The 15,000-nt window shown below is 49.0% G+C and overlaps 1 protein-coding gene across 1 annotated transcript in view; it reads left to right on the forward strand.

Moving 5' to 3' along the window:
• The window catches only part of LOC133263645 (tenascin-X-like), a 66,636-nt gene that overhangs the window by 17,198 nt on the left and 34,438 nt on the right, over nt 1-15,000 (forward strand). The window contains 3 exon segments of the mRNA XM_061443495.1: nt 1-354; nt 3,084-3,371; nt 13,177-13,464. The exon segment at nt 1-354 is cut by the window's left edge and continues 9 nt beyond it. Coding sequence (XP_061299479.1) covers nt 1-354; nt 3,084-3,371; nt 13,177-13,464 — 930 coding nt within the window.

The following is a 15,000-nucleotide window of genomic DNA, read 5'->3' on the forward strand; positions in this document are numbered from 1 at the left end:
TGAATGGAGAGATAGATTCACATACAGATGCTCATGGCCTTCATTTTGGCCTCTCCACTGCAGCCCGAGCTCCACAGGAGGAGGAATCCCAGCCAGTGCTGGGCGAGCTCAGGGTGTCCGAGGTCACCTCTGACTCGGTGCAGCTGGAGTGGAGCGTCCCCGAGGGCACCTTTGACTCCTTCACGCTGCAGTACCGCGATGCACAAGGCCAGCCCCAGGTGCTGCCCGTGGACGGGGGTTCCCGCACGCTGACGCTGCCGGGGCTGTCCCCGTCCCGCCGCTACAAGTTCAACCTGTACGGGCTGTGGGGTCGCACACGCCTGGGGCCCCCGGTCTCCACCGACACTGTCACAGGTGAGGGGGCTCTGGCACCAGCCCCGCTGAACCGCCTCTTGTAGTGGACAGAAGCTTGGGCAGGGCCCGTGCTCGTGCCTTGGTCAGTGGAGGAAAGGGGGTGGGAGGGGATTTGGGATCAATGGAAGGATGAGGGAGTGACAGGCTGGAAGGGTGGAGGGGTTGTTGAGGATGGGTGGATGGATTCATGAATAGATTGATAGATTTCATGAATGGATAGATGGAGAGATTGACAGATGGCTGGATATGGGAGGGATGGATGGATGGATGGAGGAGTGGATGGATGAGTGCGTGGATGGATGGATGCATGGATGCATGGCTGAGTGGGGGATAGATGGATGGAGGCATGAATGTATGGATGAGTGGGTGGATGAAAGGATGGAAGGATGCATGGATGGATGAATGTATGAATGATTGGGTGGATGAATGGTTGGATGGATGGATGGATGGATGGATGGATGGATGGATGGATGGATGGATGGATGGTTCGATGGGTGGACAGATAGATGGATGGGTGGATAGTTGGGTGGATAGTTGATTGATTGATGGTTGGATGCATGGATGGATGGATAGAGTTATGGGGGTAGTTAAATTTTGGCTTTGGTTCACAGTCTCAAGTGACTGTTTTGATCGCTCGATGATTCATTGGAGGGATGGGTTAAAGAACCAGTACAGAGAAGAGTGCAGTGAAAGACAGAATAGTGAATAGGTCCGTGAATGGAGGGATGGATGATGGGTGGATGGATGGATGACTAGAAGAAAGGATTTATCAGTAGAAGGCTGAGTAGAGAGTAACGACGCTTGTTGAATGACTGGAGGGCTGGATGGCTGCGGAATGCATGGAGTGTTGAATGGATGAACGGATACAACACTGAATGCTTGCACTGATGCATGGTTGAGGGAATCTGAGAGTCTCAAAGGCAGGTTTCACTTTGCTGAATCAGTGATTGGTTGAACGTACAGAAGGCGGGTGGTGGAGTTTGTGCCTGATCATGTGGTGAGGGTTTGAAATGTCTCTAGAGCAGCACGGCTTCCTGTGAGAGGGTTGGGTAGGACGGATGAATGGATGTATTTGGATTTGTGAGTAGGAGAATGGAGAGATGGAGCCATGGAATCCGGAATGTCTGGAGTGCTGAGTCCCAGTATTAAGAGTTGCATGGATGAATGTGTGCATCAATGAATAACTGATCAGATGGTGGATGTTTGAGTTTGTCACAGATCCTGTATTGGGTGCTTGGTAGGATTTTACAGATGCACGGGTGGAAGGAAAGGTGGAAAAGAGGATGATGAATGAATGTATTGATGACTGAATGGGTGATGGGTGGGTGGGTGGATGGATGGATGGACGGACGGACGGACGGATGGATGGATGGATGGATGTAAAGATGAATGGATGGATGGATGCATGGATGGATGGATGGAAAGAAGGATGTAAAGATGAATGGATGGATGGATGGATGGATGGATGGATGGATGGATGGATGGATGGATGGATTTATGAGTAGAAAGATGAGTATACATAAACAATGTGTGTTGAATTCCTGGAGAGCTGGATGCTGATGGAAAGCATGGAGGGCTGAATGGATGAAAGAATACGGCAATGGATGGCTGCAGTTATGGATGGTTGATTGACCCTGAACGTCTTCAAGGCCAGGTCTGACTGTGCTGAATCAACAAATGAATGTACTAAAGGTGGATGATGGTGTTCTTCGTCATCATGTGTTGAGTGTTTGACAGGTCTTTAGAGCAGCATGGCTGCCTGTGGGATGGATGGATGGATGGACAGATGGATGGAGGAATGGATGGATGGATGGATGGATGGATGGATGGATGGATGGATGGATGGATGGATCGGGGGATAGATGGGCGAATGGATGGATGGCGGGAGGGAGGGAGGGAGGGATGGATGGATGAGTGCGTGGGTGGATGAATGGATGGATGCATATAATAATGGGTGAGGAAGTTTGACTGATCAGCCTGGAGAAGAGAAGGCGGCGTGGTGACCTCATAGCAGCTACCAGTATCTGAAGGGGTCCTATAGGGATGCTGTAGAGGGACTGTTCAGTAGAGACTGTAGTGATAGGACAAAGGGGTAACGGGTTAATACTGAAACAGGGGAAGTTTAGGTTGGGTATAAGGAGTAAGTCCTTTCCTGTGAGGGTGGTGAGGCACTGGAATGGGTTGCCCAGGGAGGTTGTGAATGCTCCATCCCTGGCAGTGTTCAAGGCCAGGTTGGACGAGGCCTTGGGTACCATGGTTTAGTGTGAGGTGGCCCAGCCCATGGCAGGGGGGTTGGAACTGGATGATCTTAAGGTCCTTTCCAACCCTAACGATTCTATGATTCTGTGATTCTAAGAATGCATGGATGGATGGATGGATGGAGGTATGAGTGGATAGGTTAAAGGATGGATGGATGGATGGATGGATGGATGGATGGATGGATGGATGGACGGATGGAAGGATGGATGGATGGATGAATGGATGGATGAAAGGATGAGCGGGTGGATGGAAGGATGGATGGAAGGATGGATGGATGGATGCATGGATGGATGGATGGATGGAAGTATTGAAGGATGGATGACTGGATGGACAGAGAGATGGATGGATGGATGGATGAATGGATGACTGGGTGGATGGATGGATGGATGGATGGATGGTTGGATGGATGAATGGAGAAATAGATTCACATACAGATGTTCATGGCCTTCACTTTGGTCTCTCCACGGCAGCCCCAGCTCCACAGGAGGAGGAATCCCAGCCAGTGCTGGGTGAGCTCAGGGTGTCCGAGGTCACCTCTGACTCGGTGCAGCTGGAGTGGAGCGTCCCCGAGGGCACCTTTGACTCCTTCACGCTGCAGTACCGCGATGCACAAGGCCAGCCCCAGGTGCTGCCCGTGGACGGGGGTTCCCGCACGCTGACGCTGCCGGGGCTGTCCCCGTCCCGCCGCTACAAGTTCAACCTGTACGGGCTGTGGGGTCGCACACGCCTGGGCCCCGTCTCCACCGACACTGTCACAGGTGAGGGGGCTCTGGCACCAGCCCCGCTGAACCGCCTCTTGTAGTGGACAGAAGCTTGGGCAGGGCCCGTGCTCGTGCCTTGGTCAGTGGAGGAAAGGGGGTGGGAGGGGATTTGGGATCAGTGGAAGAATGGGGGTGTGACAGGTTGGCAGGGTGGAGGGGTTGTTGAATGCATGGATGGGGGGATGGAGGGAGGGATGAATGGATGGATGGATTTCCAGATGAATGTTTACATTGATGGCTGGTAAATGGATGGATGGATTGAAGGATGGATGAATGGATGGATGAATGTGTGGATACATGAATGAGTGGGGTTATTGATGGATGGGTGGATTGATGGATGGATGGATGGATGGATGGATGGATGGATGGATGGATGGATGGATGCATGAATGGATGGATGTGTGGGTGGATGAAAGGATGGTAGGATGAATGGATGGATGGATTTACAGATGAATGGTTATATGGTTGGCTAATGAATGGATGGATAGATTGAAGGATAGATGAATGGGTGGATGAGTGGGTGGATGGAAGAATGGATGGATGGATGGATGGATGGATGGATGGATGGATGGATGGATGGGTGGATGGATGGGTGCATGGATGGGTGGATGGGAGGATGGGAGGATGGATGGGTGGAGGCATGAATGGATGGATGGATTTACAGATGAATAGTTATATGGATGGCTGATGAATGTATGGATGGATGGATTGAAGGGTGGAAGGATTGACTGACGAGTGGGTGGATGGATGGATGGATGGATGGATGGATGGATGGATGGATGGATGGATGAGTGGGTGGATGGATGGATGGATGGATGGATGGATGGATGGATGGATGAGTGGGTGGATGGGTGGATGGATGGAGGGATGGAGGGATGGACAGATGTAAGAAATAATTTCTGAGTAGAAGGATGAGTATACATAAACAATGTGTGTTGAATTCCTGGAGAGCTGGATGCTGATGGAAAGCATGGAGGGCTGAATGGATGAAAGGATACAGCAATGGATGGTTGGAGTTATGGATGGTTGATCGACCCTGAACATCTTCAAGGCCAGGTGTGTCAGTGCTGAATCAGCAAATGAATGCACTAAAGGTGGATGATGGGGTTGTTTGTCATCATGGGTCGAGTGTTCGAGAGGTCTTTAGAGCAGCATGGCTGCCTGTGGGATGGATGGATGGATGGATGGATGGATGGATGGATGGATGGATGGATAAATTTGGAAATATGAGTTGGTTAGGGTGGTGAGGCACTGGAATGGGTTGCCCAGGGAGGTTATGAATGCTCCATCCCTGGCGGTGTTCAAGACAAGTTTGGACGAGGCCTTGGGTGGTATGATTTACCGTGATTTACCAATGGCAGGGGCGTTGGAACTAGATGATCTCAAGGTCCTTTCCAACCCTAATTATGCTATGATTCTATGATTCTATGAATACGGAATGCCTGGAGAGCATTAACTCAATGAGGAGCACTGAGGTTGCATTCATGAAAAGATCCACAAATAGATGAGAGGTCAGACGATAGATGATTGAGTGATCCTGTACTGGGCTCTTGATAGGATTCTATAGATGCAGGGATGGATTGAAAGATGGAAAGGACGATGAATGATGTATGGATGAGGCATGCATGTGTGGATGGATGGATGGATGGATGGATGGATGGATGGATGGATGGATGGATGGATGGTTGATGGGTGAGTGGATCCTTGATAGACGGATTGGTGGACGGATGTATGAATGGGTGGATGGATTGTTCGATGGATAGAAGAAAGCATTTATTAGTAGAAGGATGAGTAGAGAGTAACGACGCTTGTTGAATGAGTGGAGGGCTGGATGGCAGCAGAACACATGGAGTGTTGAATGGATGAAGGGATACAACACTGACTGCTTGCACTGATGCATGGTTGAGAGAATCTGAGAGTCTCAAAGGCAGGTTTCACTTTGCTGTATCAGTGATTGGTTGAACGTACAGAAGGCGGGTGGTGGAGTTTGTGCCTGATCATGTGGTGAGGGTTTGAAATGTCTCTAGAGCAGCACGGCTTCCTGTGAGAGGGTTGGATAGGACGGATGAATGGATGTAATTTGGATTTGTGAGTAGGAGAATGGAGAGATGGAGCCATGGAATCCAGAATGTCTGGAGTGCTGAGTCCCAGTATTAAGAGTTGCATGGATGAATGTGTGCATCAATGAATAACTGATCGGATGGTGGATGTTTGAGTTTGTCACAGATCCTGTATTGGGTGCTTGATGGGACTTCAGAGACACATGGGTGGAAGGAAAGGTGGAAAGGAGGATGATGGATGGAGGTATTCACGAATGAATGTGTGATGGGTGGATGGATGGATGGATGGATGGATGGATGGACGGATGGATGGACGGATGGAAGGATGATGGATGGGTGAAGGGACTGACAGAGGGATGGATGTTGTGTGGATGGATGGATGGATGGAAGGATGGATGGATGGATGGATGGATGGACGGATGGATGGACGGATGGACGGATGGATGGACGGATGGAAGGATGATGGATGGGTGAAGGGACTGACAGAGGGATGGATGTTGGGTGGATGGATGGATGGATGGATGGATGATGAGACAAAGAGACAGGGGGATGGGTGGCTAGCTTGCTGAATGAATGGATCGAAAGATGAACGGAATGACGGATGGAGAGATGGATGGATGGATGGATGCATGGATGGATGGTTGAATAAATAGGCAGGGGGATGGATGGATGGATGGATGGATGGATGGATGGATGGATGGATGATGTGTGGAGGGATGTATGGATGGATGCAAGAATGGCTGGATGCGTGGGTGGATGGATGGATGGATGGATGGATGGATGAGTGGGTGGATGGATGGATGGATGGGTGCTGGGATGAATGGATGGATGGATTTACGGATTAATGGTTCAATGGATGCCTGATGAATGGGTGGATGGATGGATGGATGGATGGATGGATGGATGGATGGATGGATGGATGGATGGGTGAATGGATGGATGGATGGATGGATGCATGGATGGATGGATGGATGGATGAATGGATGAATGGATGCATGGACGGATGTACGAAACGATTTATGAGTAGAAGGATGAGTATACAAAAACAATGTGTGTTGAATTCCTGGAGAGCTGGGTGCTTATGGAAAGCATAGAGGGCTGAATGGATGAAAGGATACAGCAATGGATGGTTGGAGTTACAGATCGACCCTGAAAGTCTTCAAGGCCAGGTCTGATGGTGCTGAATCAGCAAAGGAATGTGCTAGAGGTGGATGATGGGGTTGTTTGTCATCATTGGTTGAGTGTTTGGCAGGTCTTTAGAGCAGCATGGCTGCCGGTGGGACGGATGGACGCGTGGATGGATGGAGGAGTGGGTGGATGGAAGCATGCATGGGTGCGTCGATGGATGGAGGGAGGGAGGCATGGATGAATGGATGAGTGGGTGGATGGATGGGTGCATGGAAGATGATTGGATAGGTGGAAGGAGGGAGGGAGGGAGGGAGGGAGGGAGGGAGGGATGCATGCGTGGGTGGATGGATGGGTGCATGGAAGGATGCATGGAAGGACGGATGGATGGATGGATGAGTGGATAGGTGGAAGGATGGATGGATGGATGGATGAATGGATGGATGCATGGAAGGATGCATGGAAGGACGGATGGATGGATGGATGAGTGGATAGGTGGAAGGATGGATGGATGGATGGATGGATGGATGGATGGATGGATGGATGGATGGTTAAAATTGGAATTATTAGTAGATGAATGGGTGGAATGATCCATGGAATATGGAATGCCTGAAGAGCTTTACCTCAGTGAGGAGCATTGAGGGTTGCATTGATGAATAGATCCATCAGTAGATGAGTGGTCAGACAATAGATGATTGAGTACGTCAGTGATCCTGTACTGGGCTCTTGATAGGACTCTATCGATGCAGGGATGGAATGAAAGATGGAAAAGACGGGGAATGATGTATGGATGAGGCATGCATGTGTGGATGGATGGATGAATGGATGAACAGATGGATGGATGGATGATGGATGGATGGATGGATGGATGGATGGATGGATGGATGGATGGATGGAAGAAAGCATTTATTAGTAGAAGGATGAGTAGAGAGTAACGACGCTTGTTGAATGACTGGAGGGCTGGATGGCTGCGGAATGCATGGAGTGTTGAATGGATGAACGGATACAACACCGAATGCTTGCATTGATGCATGGTTGAGGGAATCTGAGAGTCTCAAAGGCAGGTTTCACTTTGCTGAATCAGTGATTGGTTGAACGTACAGAAGGCGGGTGGTGGAGTTTGTGCCTGATCATGTGGTGAGGGTTTGAAATGTCTCTAGAGCAGCACGGCTTCCTGTGAGAGGGTTGGATAGGACGGATGAATGGATGTATTTGGATTTGTGAGTAGAAGAATGGAGAGATGGAGCCATGGAATCCAGAACGTCTGGAGTGCTGAGTCCCAGTATTAAGAGTTGCATGGATGAATGTGTGCATCAATGAATAACTGATCAGATGGTGGATGTCTGAGTTTGTCACAGATCCTGTATTGGGTGCTTGGTAGGATTTTACAGATGCACGGGTGGAAGGAAAGGTGGAAAAGAGGATGATGAATGAATGTATTGATGACTGAATGGGTGATGGGTGGGTGGGTGGGTGGGTGGATGGATGGATTGATGGATGGATGGATGGATGGATGGATGGATGGATGGATGGACGGATGGATGGATGGAAGGATGATGGATGGGTGAAGGGACTGACAGAGGGATGGATGTTGGGTGGGTGGATGGATGGATGGATGGATGGATGGATGGATGAAGAGACAAAGAGACAGGGGGATGGGTGGCTAGCTTGCTGAATAAATGGATCGAAAGATGAACGGAATGACGGATGGAGAGATGAATGGATGGATGCATGGATGGATGGTTGAATGAATAGACAGGGGGATGGATGGATGGATGGATGGATGGATGGATGGATGGATGGATGGATGATGTGTGGAGGGATGTATGGATGGATGCAAGAATGGCTGGATGCGTGGGTGGATGGATGAGTGGGTGGATGGATGGATGGATGGATGGATGGATGAGTGTGTGGATGGGAGGATGGATGGGTGCTGGGATGAATGGATGGATGGATTTACAGATTAATGGTTCAATGGATGCCTGATGAATGGGTGGATGGATGGATGGATGGATGGATGGATGGATGGATGGATGGATGGGTGAATGGATGGATGGATGGATGGATGCATGGATGGATGGATGGATGGATGAATGGATGAATGGATGCATGGACGGATGTACGAAACGATTTATGAGTAGAAGGATGAGTATACATAAACAATATATGTTGAATTCCTGGAGAGCTGGATGCTGAAGGAAAGCATGGAGGGCTGAATGGATGAAAGAATACAGCAATGGATGGTTGGAGTTATCGATGGTTGATGGACCCTGAACGTCTTCAAGGGCAGCGGTGACAATGCTGAATCAGCAAATGAATGTACTGAAGGTGGATGATGGGGTTGTTCATCATCATGTGTTGAGTGTTTGACAGGTCTTTAGAGCAGCATGGCTGCCTGCGGGATGGATGGATGGATGGATGGATGGATGGATGGATGGATGGATGGATGAATTTGGAAATAGGAGTACGTTAGGGTGGTGATGCACTGGAATAGGTTGCTCAGGGAGTTGTGAATGCTCCATCCCTGGTGGAGTTCCAGACAAGGTTGGACGAGGCCTTGGGTGGCCTCCTTTCCAACCCTAACTATGCTATGATTCTATGATTCTAAAAATATGGAATGCCTGGAGAGCGTTACCTCAATGAGGAGCATTGAGGTTGCATTGAGGAATGGATCCATGAATAGATGAGTGGTCAGTCAGGAGATGATTGAGTACGTTGGTGATCCTGTAGTGGTCTCTTGATAGGATTCTATAGATGAAGGGATGGAATGAATGATGGAAAGGACGATGAATGATGTATGGATGAGACATGCATGTGTGGATGGATGGATGGATGGATGGAGGAATGAATAGACGGGGGATGGATGGATGGGTGGATGGGGGATGGATGGATGGATGGATGGATGGATGGATGGATGGATGGATGGATGGTTGGATGGATGGATGGATGGTTGGATGGATGAATATAAAGGGGGATGCACGCATGGATGGATGGATGGATGCATGCATGCATGTTGGGGTCGACAGATGGATGGATGGATACAAGAATGGATGGATGAGTGGGTGGATGAAAGAATGGAAGAATGGATGGATGCATGGATGTTTGGGGGGATGGATGGATGGATGGATGGATGGATGGATGGATGGATGGATGGACGGATTCACAGATGAGTGGTTACATGGATGGCTGGTGAACGAATGGATGGATGGAAGGATGGTTGGATGGATGGATGAGTGGGTGGATGGATGCATCGATGGATGGATCGATGGATGGATTGATAGATGAATGGATGAATGCGTGGGTGGATGGCAGGATGGATGGATAGAGGGATGAATTGTTGGATGGAAGACTGGGTGTATGGATGGATGAATGGATGGATGCATGAATGATTTGGTGGAAGCATGAATGAATGCCTGGAATGATGGATGGATGGATGGATAGATGGATGGATGGATGGATGGATGGATGGATGGAGGCATGGATGGAGGCATGGATGGATGGATGTGTGCATGGATGGATGGATGGTTGAGTGGGTGGATGGAAGGATGGATGGATGGATGGATGGATGGATGGATGGATGGATGGATGGATGGATGGATGCATGGAGGCATGGATGGATGGTTGTGAGCATGGATGGATGGATGGTTGAGTGGGTGGATGGAAGGACGGGTGGATGGATGGATGGATGGATGGATGGATGGATGGATGGATGGATGGATGAATTGATGGATGGATGGTTGAGTGGGTGGATGGGTGTATGGAGAGATGAGTGGTTGGATGGAAGGATGGATGGATGTGTGGATGCATGGATGGATGTAAGAACCAATTTATGAGATGAAGGATGAGTATACATAAAGAATGTGTGTTGAATTCCTGGAGAGCTGGATGCTGATGGAAAGCATGGAGGGCTGAATGGATGAAAGGATACAGCAATGGATGGTTGGAGTTATGGATGGTTGATGGACCCTGAAAGTCTTCAAGGCCAGGTCTGACTGTGCTGAATCGACAAATGAATGTGCTAAAGGTGGATGATGGTGTTCTTCGTCATCATGTGTTGAGTGTTTGAGAGGTCTTTAGAGCAGCATGGCTGCCTGTGGGATGGATGGATGGATGGATGGATGGACGGATGGATGGATACATTTGGAAATATGAAAGGATGGATGGATAGAATGTGAATCATTGAGGGTTGCATTGATGAATAGATCCATCAATAGATGAGTGGTCAGACAGTAGATGATTGAGCATGTCGATGATCCTGTACTGGGCCCTTTATAGGACTCTATAGATGCAGGGTTGGATTGATAGATGGATGGATGGATGTGTGGATGGATGGATGGATGCATGGATGGATGGATGGATGGATGGATGGATGGATGGATGTGTGGATGGATGGATGGATGCATGGATGCATGGATGGAAGTAAGAAACGATTTATGAGTAGAAGGATGAGTATACATAAACAATATATGTTGAATTCCTGGAGAGCTGGATGCTGAAGGAAAGCATCTAGCGCTGAATGGTTGAAAGAATACAGCAATGGATGGCTGGAGTTATGGATGGTTGATGGACCCTGAAAGTCTTCAAGGGCAGCGGTGACAATGATGAATCAGTAAATGAATGTACTGAAGGTGGATGATGGGGTTGTTTGTCATCATGGGTTGAGTGTTTGACAGGTCTTTAGAGCAGCATGGCTGCCTGTGGGATGCATGGATGGATGGATGGATGGATGGATGGATTCATGCATGGATGGATGCATGGATGCATGGATGCATGGATGAACTTGGAAATAGGAGTACATTAGGGTGGTGATGCACTGGAATAGGTTGCTCAGGGAGTTGTGAATGCTCCATCCGTGGTGGAGTTCCAGACAAGGTTGGACGAGGCCTCGGGTGGCCTCCTTTCCAACCCTAACTATGCTATGATTCTATGATTCTAAAAATATGGAATGCCTGGAGAGCGTTCCCTCAATGTGGAGCATTGAGGTTGCATTGATGAATAGATCCATGAAGAGATGAGTGGTCAGTCAGGAGATGATTGAGTACGTTGGTGATCCTGTTGTGGTCTCTTGATAGGATTCTATAGATGCAGGGATGGAATGAATGATGGAAAGGACGATGAATGATGTATGGATGAGACATGCATGTGTGGATGGATGGATGGATGGATGGATGGATGGATGGATGGATGGATGGACGGATGGATGAATGGAGGAATGAATAGATGGGGGATGGATGGATGGATGGATGGATGGATGGATGGATGGATGGATGAATAGAAAGGGGGATGCACGCATGGATGGATGGATGGATGCATGCATGCATGTTGGGGTCGACAGATGGATGGATGGATACAAGAATGGATGGATGAGTGGGAGGATGAAAGAATGGAAGAATGGATGGATGCATGGATGTTTGGGGGGATGGATGGATGGATGGATGGATGGATGGACGGATTTACAGATGAGTGGTTACATGGATGGCTGGTGAACGAATGGATGGATTGAAGGATGATTGGATGGATGGATGAGTGGGTGGATGGATGCATAGATGCATCGATGGATGGATTGATAGATGAATGGATGAATGCATGGGTGGATGGCAGGATGGATGGATAGAGGGATGAATGGATGGATGGAAGAGTGGGTGTATGGATGCATGAATGGATGTGTGCATAAATAACTTGGTGGAAGCATGAATGAATCCCTGGAATGATGGATGGATGGATGGATGGATGGATGGATGGATGGATGGATGGATGGAAGGATGGATGGATGGATGGATGAATGGATGGAGGCATGGATGGATAGATGGGTGGATGGACGGATGGATGGTTGAGTGGGTGGATGAAAGGATGGATGGATGGATGGATGGATGGATGGATGGATGGATGGATGGATGGATGTAAGAAATTATTTATGAGATGAAGGATGAGTATATATAAACAATGTGTGTTGAATTCCTGGAGAGCTGGATGCTGATGGAAAGCATGAAGGGCTGAATGGATGAAAGAATACAGCAATGGATGGTTGGAGTTATGGATGGTTGATGGACCCTGAAAGTCTTCAATGCTAGGTGTGACTGTGCTGAATCAGCAAATGAATGTACTAAAGTTGTATGATGGGGTTGTTCATCATCATGTGTAGAGTGTTTGAGAGGTCTTTAGAGCTGCATGGCTGCCTGTGGGATGGATGGATGGATGGATGGATGGATGGATGGATGGATGGATGGATAAATTTGTAAATATGAGTAGATGGTTGGATAGAATGATCCTTGGAATATGGAATGCCTGGAGAGCTTTGCCTCAGTGAGAAGCATTGCGGGTTGCATTGATGAATAGATCCATCAATAGATGAGTGGCCAGACAATAGATGATTGAGTACATCAGTGATCCTTTACTGGGCTCTTGATAGGACTCTATAGATGCAGGGGTGGAATGAATGATGGAAGGAAAGATGCATGATGTATGGATGAGGCATGCATGTGTGGATGGATGGATGAATGGATGAACAGATGGATGGATGGATGGATGAATGGATGAACAGATGGATGGATTGTTGACTGGAGAGATAGATTCACATACAGATGCTCATGGCCTTCACTGTGGCCTCTCCACTGCAGCTCCAGCTCCACAGGAGGAGGAATCCCAGCCAGTGCTGGGTGAGCTCAGGGTGTCCGAGGTCACCTCTGACTCGGTGCAGCTGGAGTGGAGCGTCCCCGAGGGCACCTTTGACTCCTTCACGCTGCAGTACCGCGATGCACAAGGCCAGCCCCAGGTGCTGCCCGTGGACGGGGGTTCCCGCACGCTGACGCTGCCGGGGCTGTCCCCGTCCCGCCGCTACAAGTTCAACCTGTACGGGCTGTGGGGTCGCACACGCCTGGGCCCCGTCTCCACCGACACTGTCACAGGTGAGGGGGCTCTGGCACCAGCCCCGCTGAACCGCCTCTTGTAGTGGACAGAAGCTTGGGCAGGGCCCGTGCTCGTGCCTTGGTCAGTGGAGGTGGGTTGGGATTTGAGGTCAGTGGAAGGATAGGGGAGTGACAGGTTGGAAGGGTGGAGGGGTAGCTGAATGCATGGATGGGTGGTTGGGTGGATGGATGGATGGATTTCCAGATGAATGGTTACATGGATGGGTGATGAATGGATGGATGGATTGAAGGATGGATGCATGGATGGATGAGTGGGTGGATGGATGGATGGATGGATGGATGGATGGATGGATGGATGGGTGGATGGATGGAGGCATGGATGGATGGATGTGTGCATGGATGGATGAATGAGAGGGTGGATGAAGGGATGGAAGGATAGATGGATGGATGGATTCACAAATGGATGAATGAGTTGCTGGATGAAAGGATGGAAGGATGCAAGGATGGATGAATGGATGAATGATAGGGTGGGAGAATGGATGGATGGATGGATGGATGGATGGATGGATGGATGGATGGATGGATGGATGGAGGCATGGATGGAGGCATGGATGGAAGGATGAATGGATGAGTGGCTGGAAGGTTGAGTGGGTGGATGGGTGTATGGATAGATGAGTGGTTGGATGGATAGATGGATGGATGGATGGATGGATGGATGGGTGGATGGATGGATGGATGGATGGATGGATGGATGGATGGATGGAAGAAACGATTTATGAGTAGAAGGATGAGTATACATAAACAATATATGTTGAATTCCTGGAGAGCTGGATGCTGAAGGAAAGCATGGAGGGCTGAGTGGATGAAAGAATACACCAATGAATGGCTGGAGTTATGGATGGTTGATCGACCCTGAAAGTCTTCAAGGGCAGCGGTGACAATGCTGAATCAGCAAATGAATGTACTGAAGGTGGATGATGGGGTTGTTTGTCATCATGTGTTGAGTGTTTGACAGGTATTTAGAGCAGCATGGCTGCCTATGGGATGGATGGATGGATGGATGGATGGATGGATGGATGGATGGATGGATGGATTCATGGATGGATAAGTTTCGAAATATGAGTTGGTTAAGGTGGTGAGGCACTGGAATGGGTTGCCCAGGGAGGTTGTGAATGCTCCATCCCTGGCGGTGTTCAAGACAAGTTTGAACGAGGCCTTGGGTGGTATGATTTACCGTGAGGTGTACCTGCCAATGGCAGGGGAGTTGGAACTAGATGATCTTAAGGTCCTTTCCAACCCTAATTATGCTATGATTCTGTGATTCTATGAATATGGAATGCCTGGAGAGCTTTACCTCAATGAGGAGCATTGAGGTTGCATTGATGAATAGATCCATCAATAGATGAGTGGCCAGACAATAGAAGATTGAGTACATCGGTGATCCTGTACTGGGCTCTTGATAGGACTCTATAGATGCAGGGATGGATTGAATGATGGAAAGGACGATGAATGATGTATGGATGAGGCATGCATGCGTGGATGGATGGATGGATGGATGGATGGATGGATGGATGG

Source organism: Pezoporus flaviventris, unplaced genomic scaffold (assembly GCF_033815535.1).
Source record: "Pezoporus flaviventris isolate CSIRO_AGI_PZ_B2104156 unplaced genomic scaffold, CSIRO_AGI_Pfla_v1 ptg000392l, whole genome shotgun sequence".
Taxonomy (NCBI): Eukaryota; Metazoa; Chordata; class Aves; order Psittaciformes; family Psittacidae; genus Pezoporus; species Pezoporus flaviventris.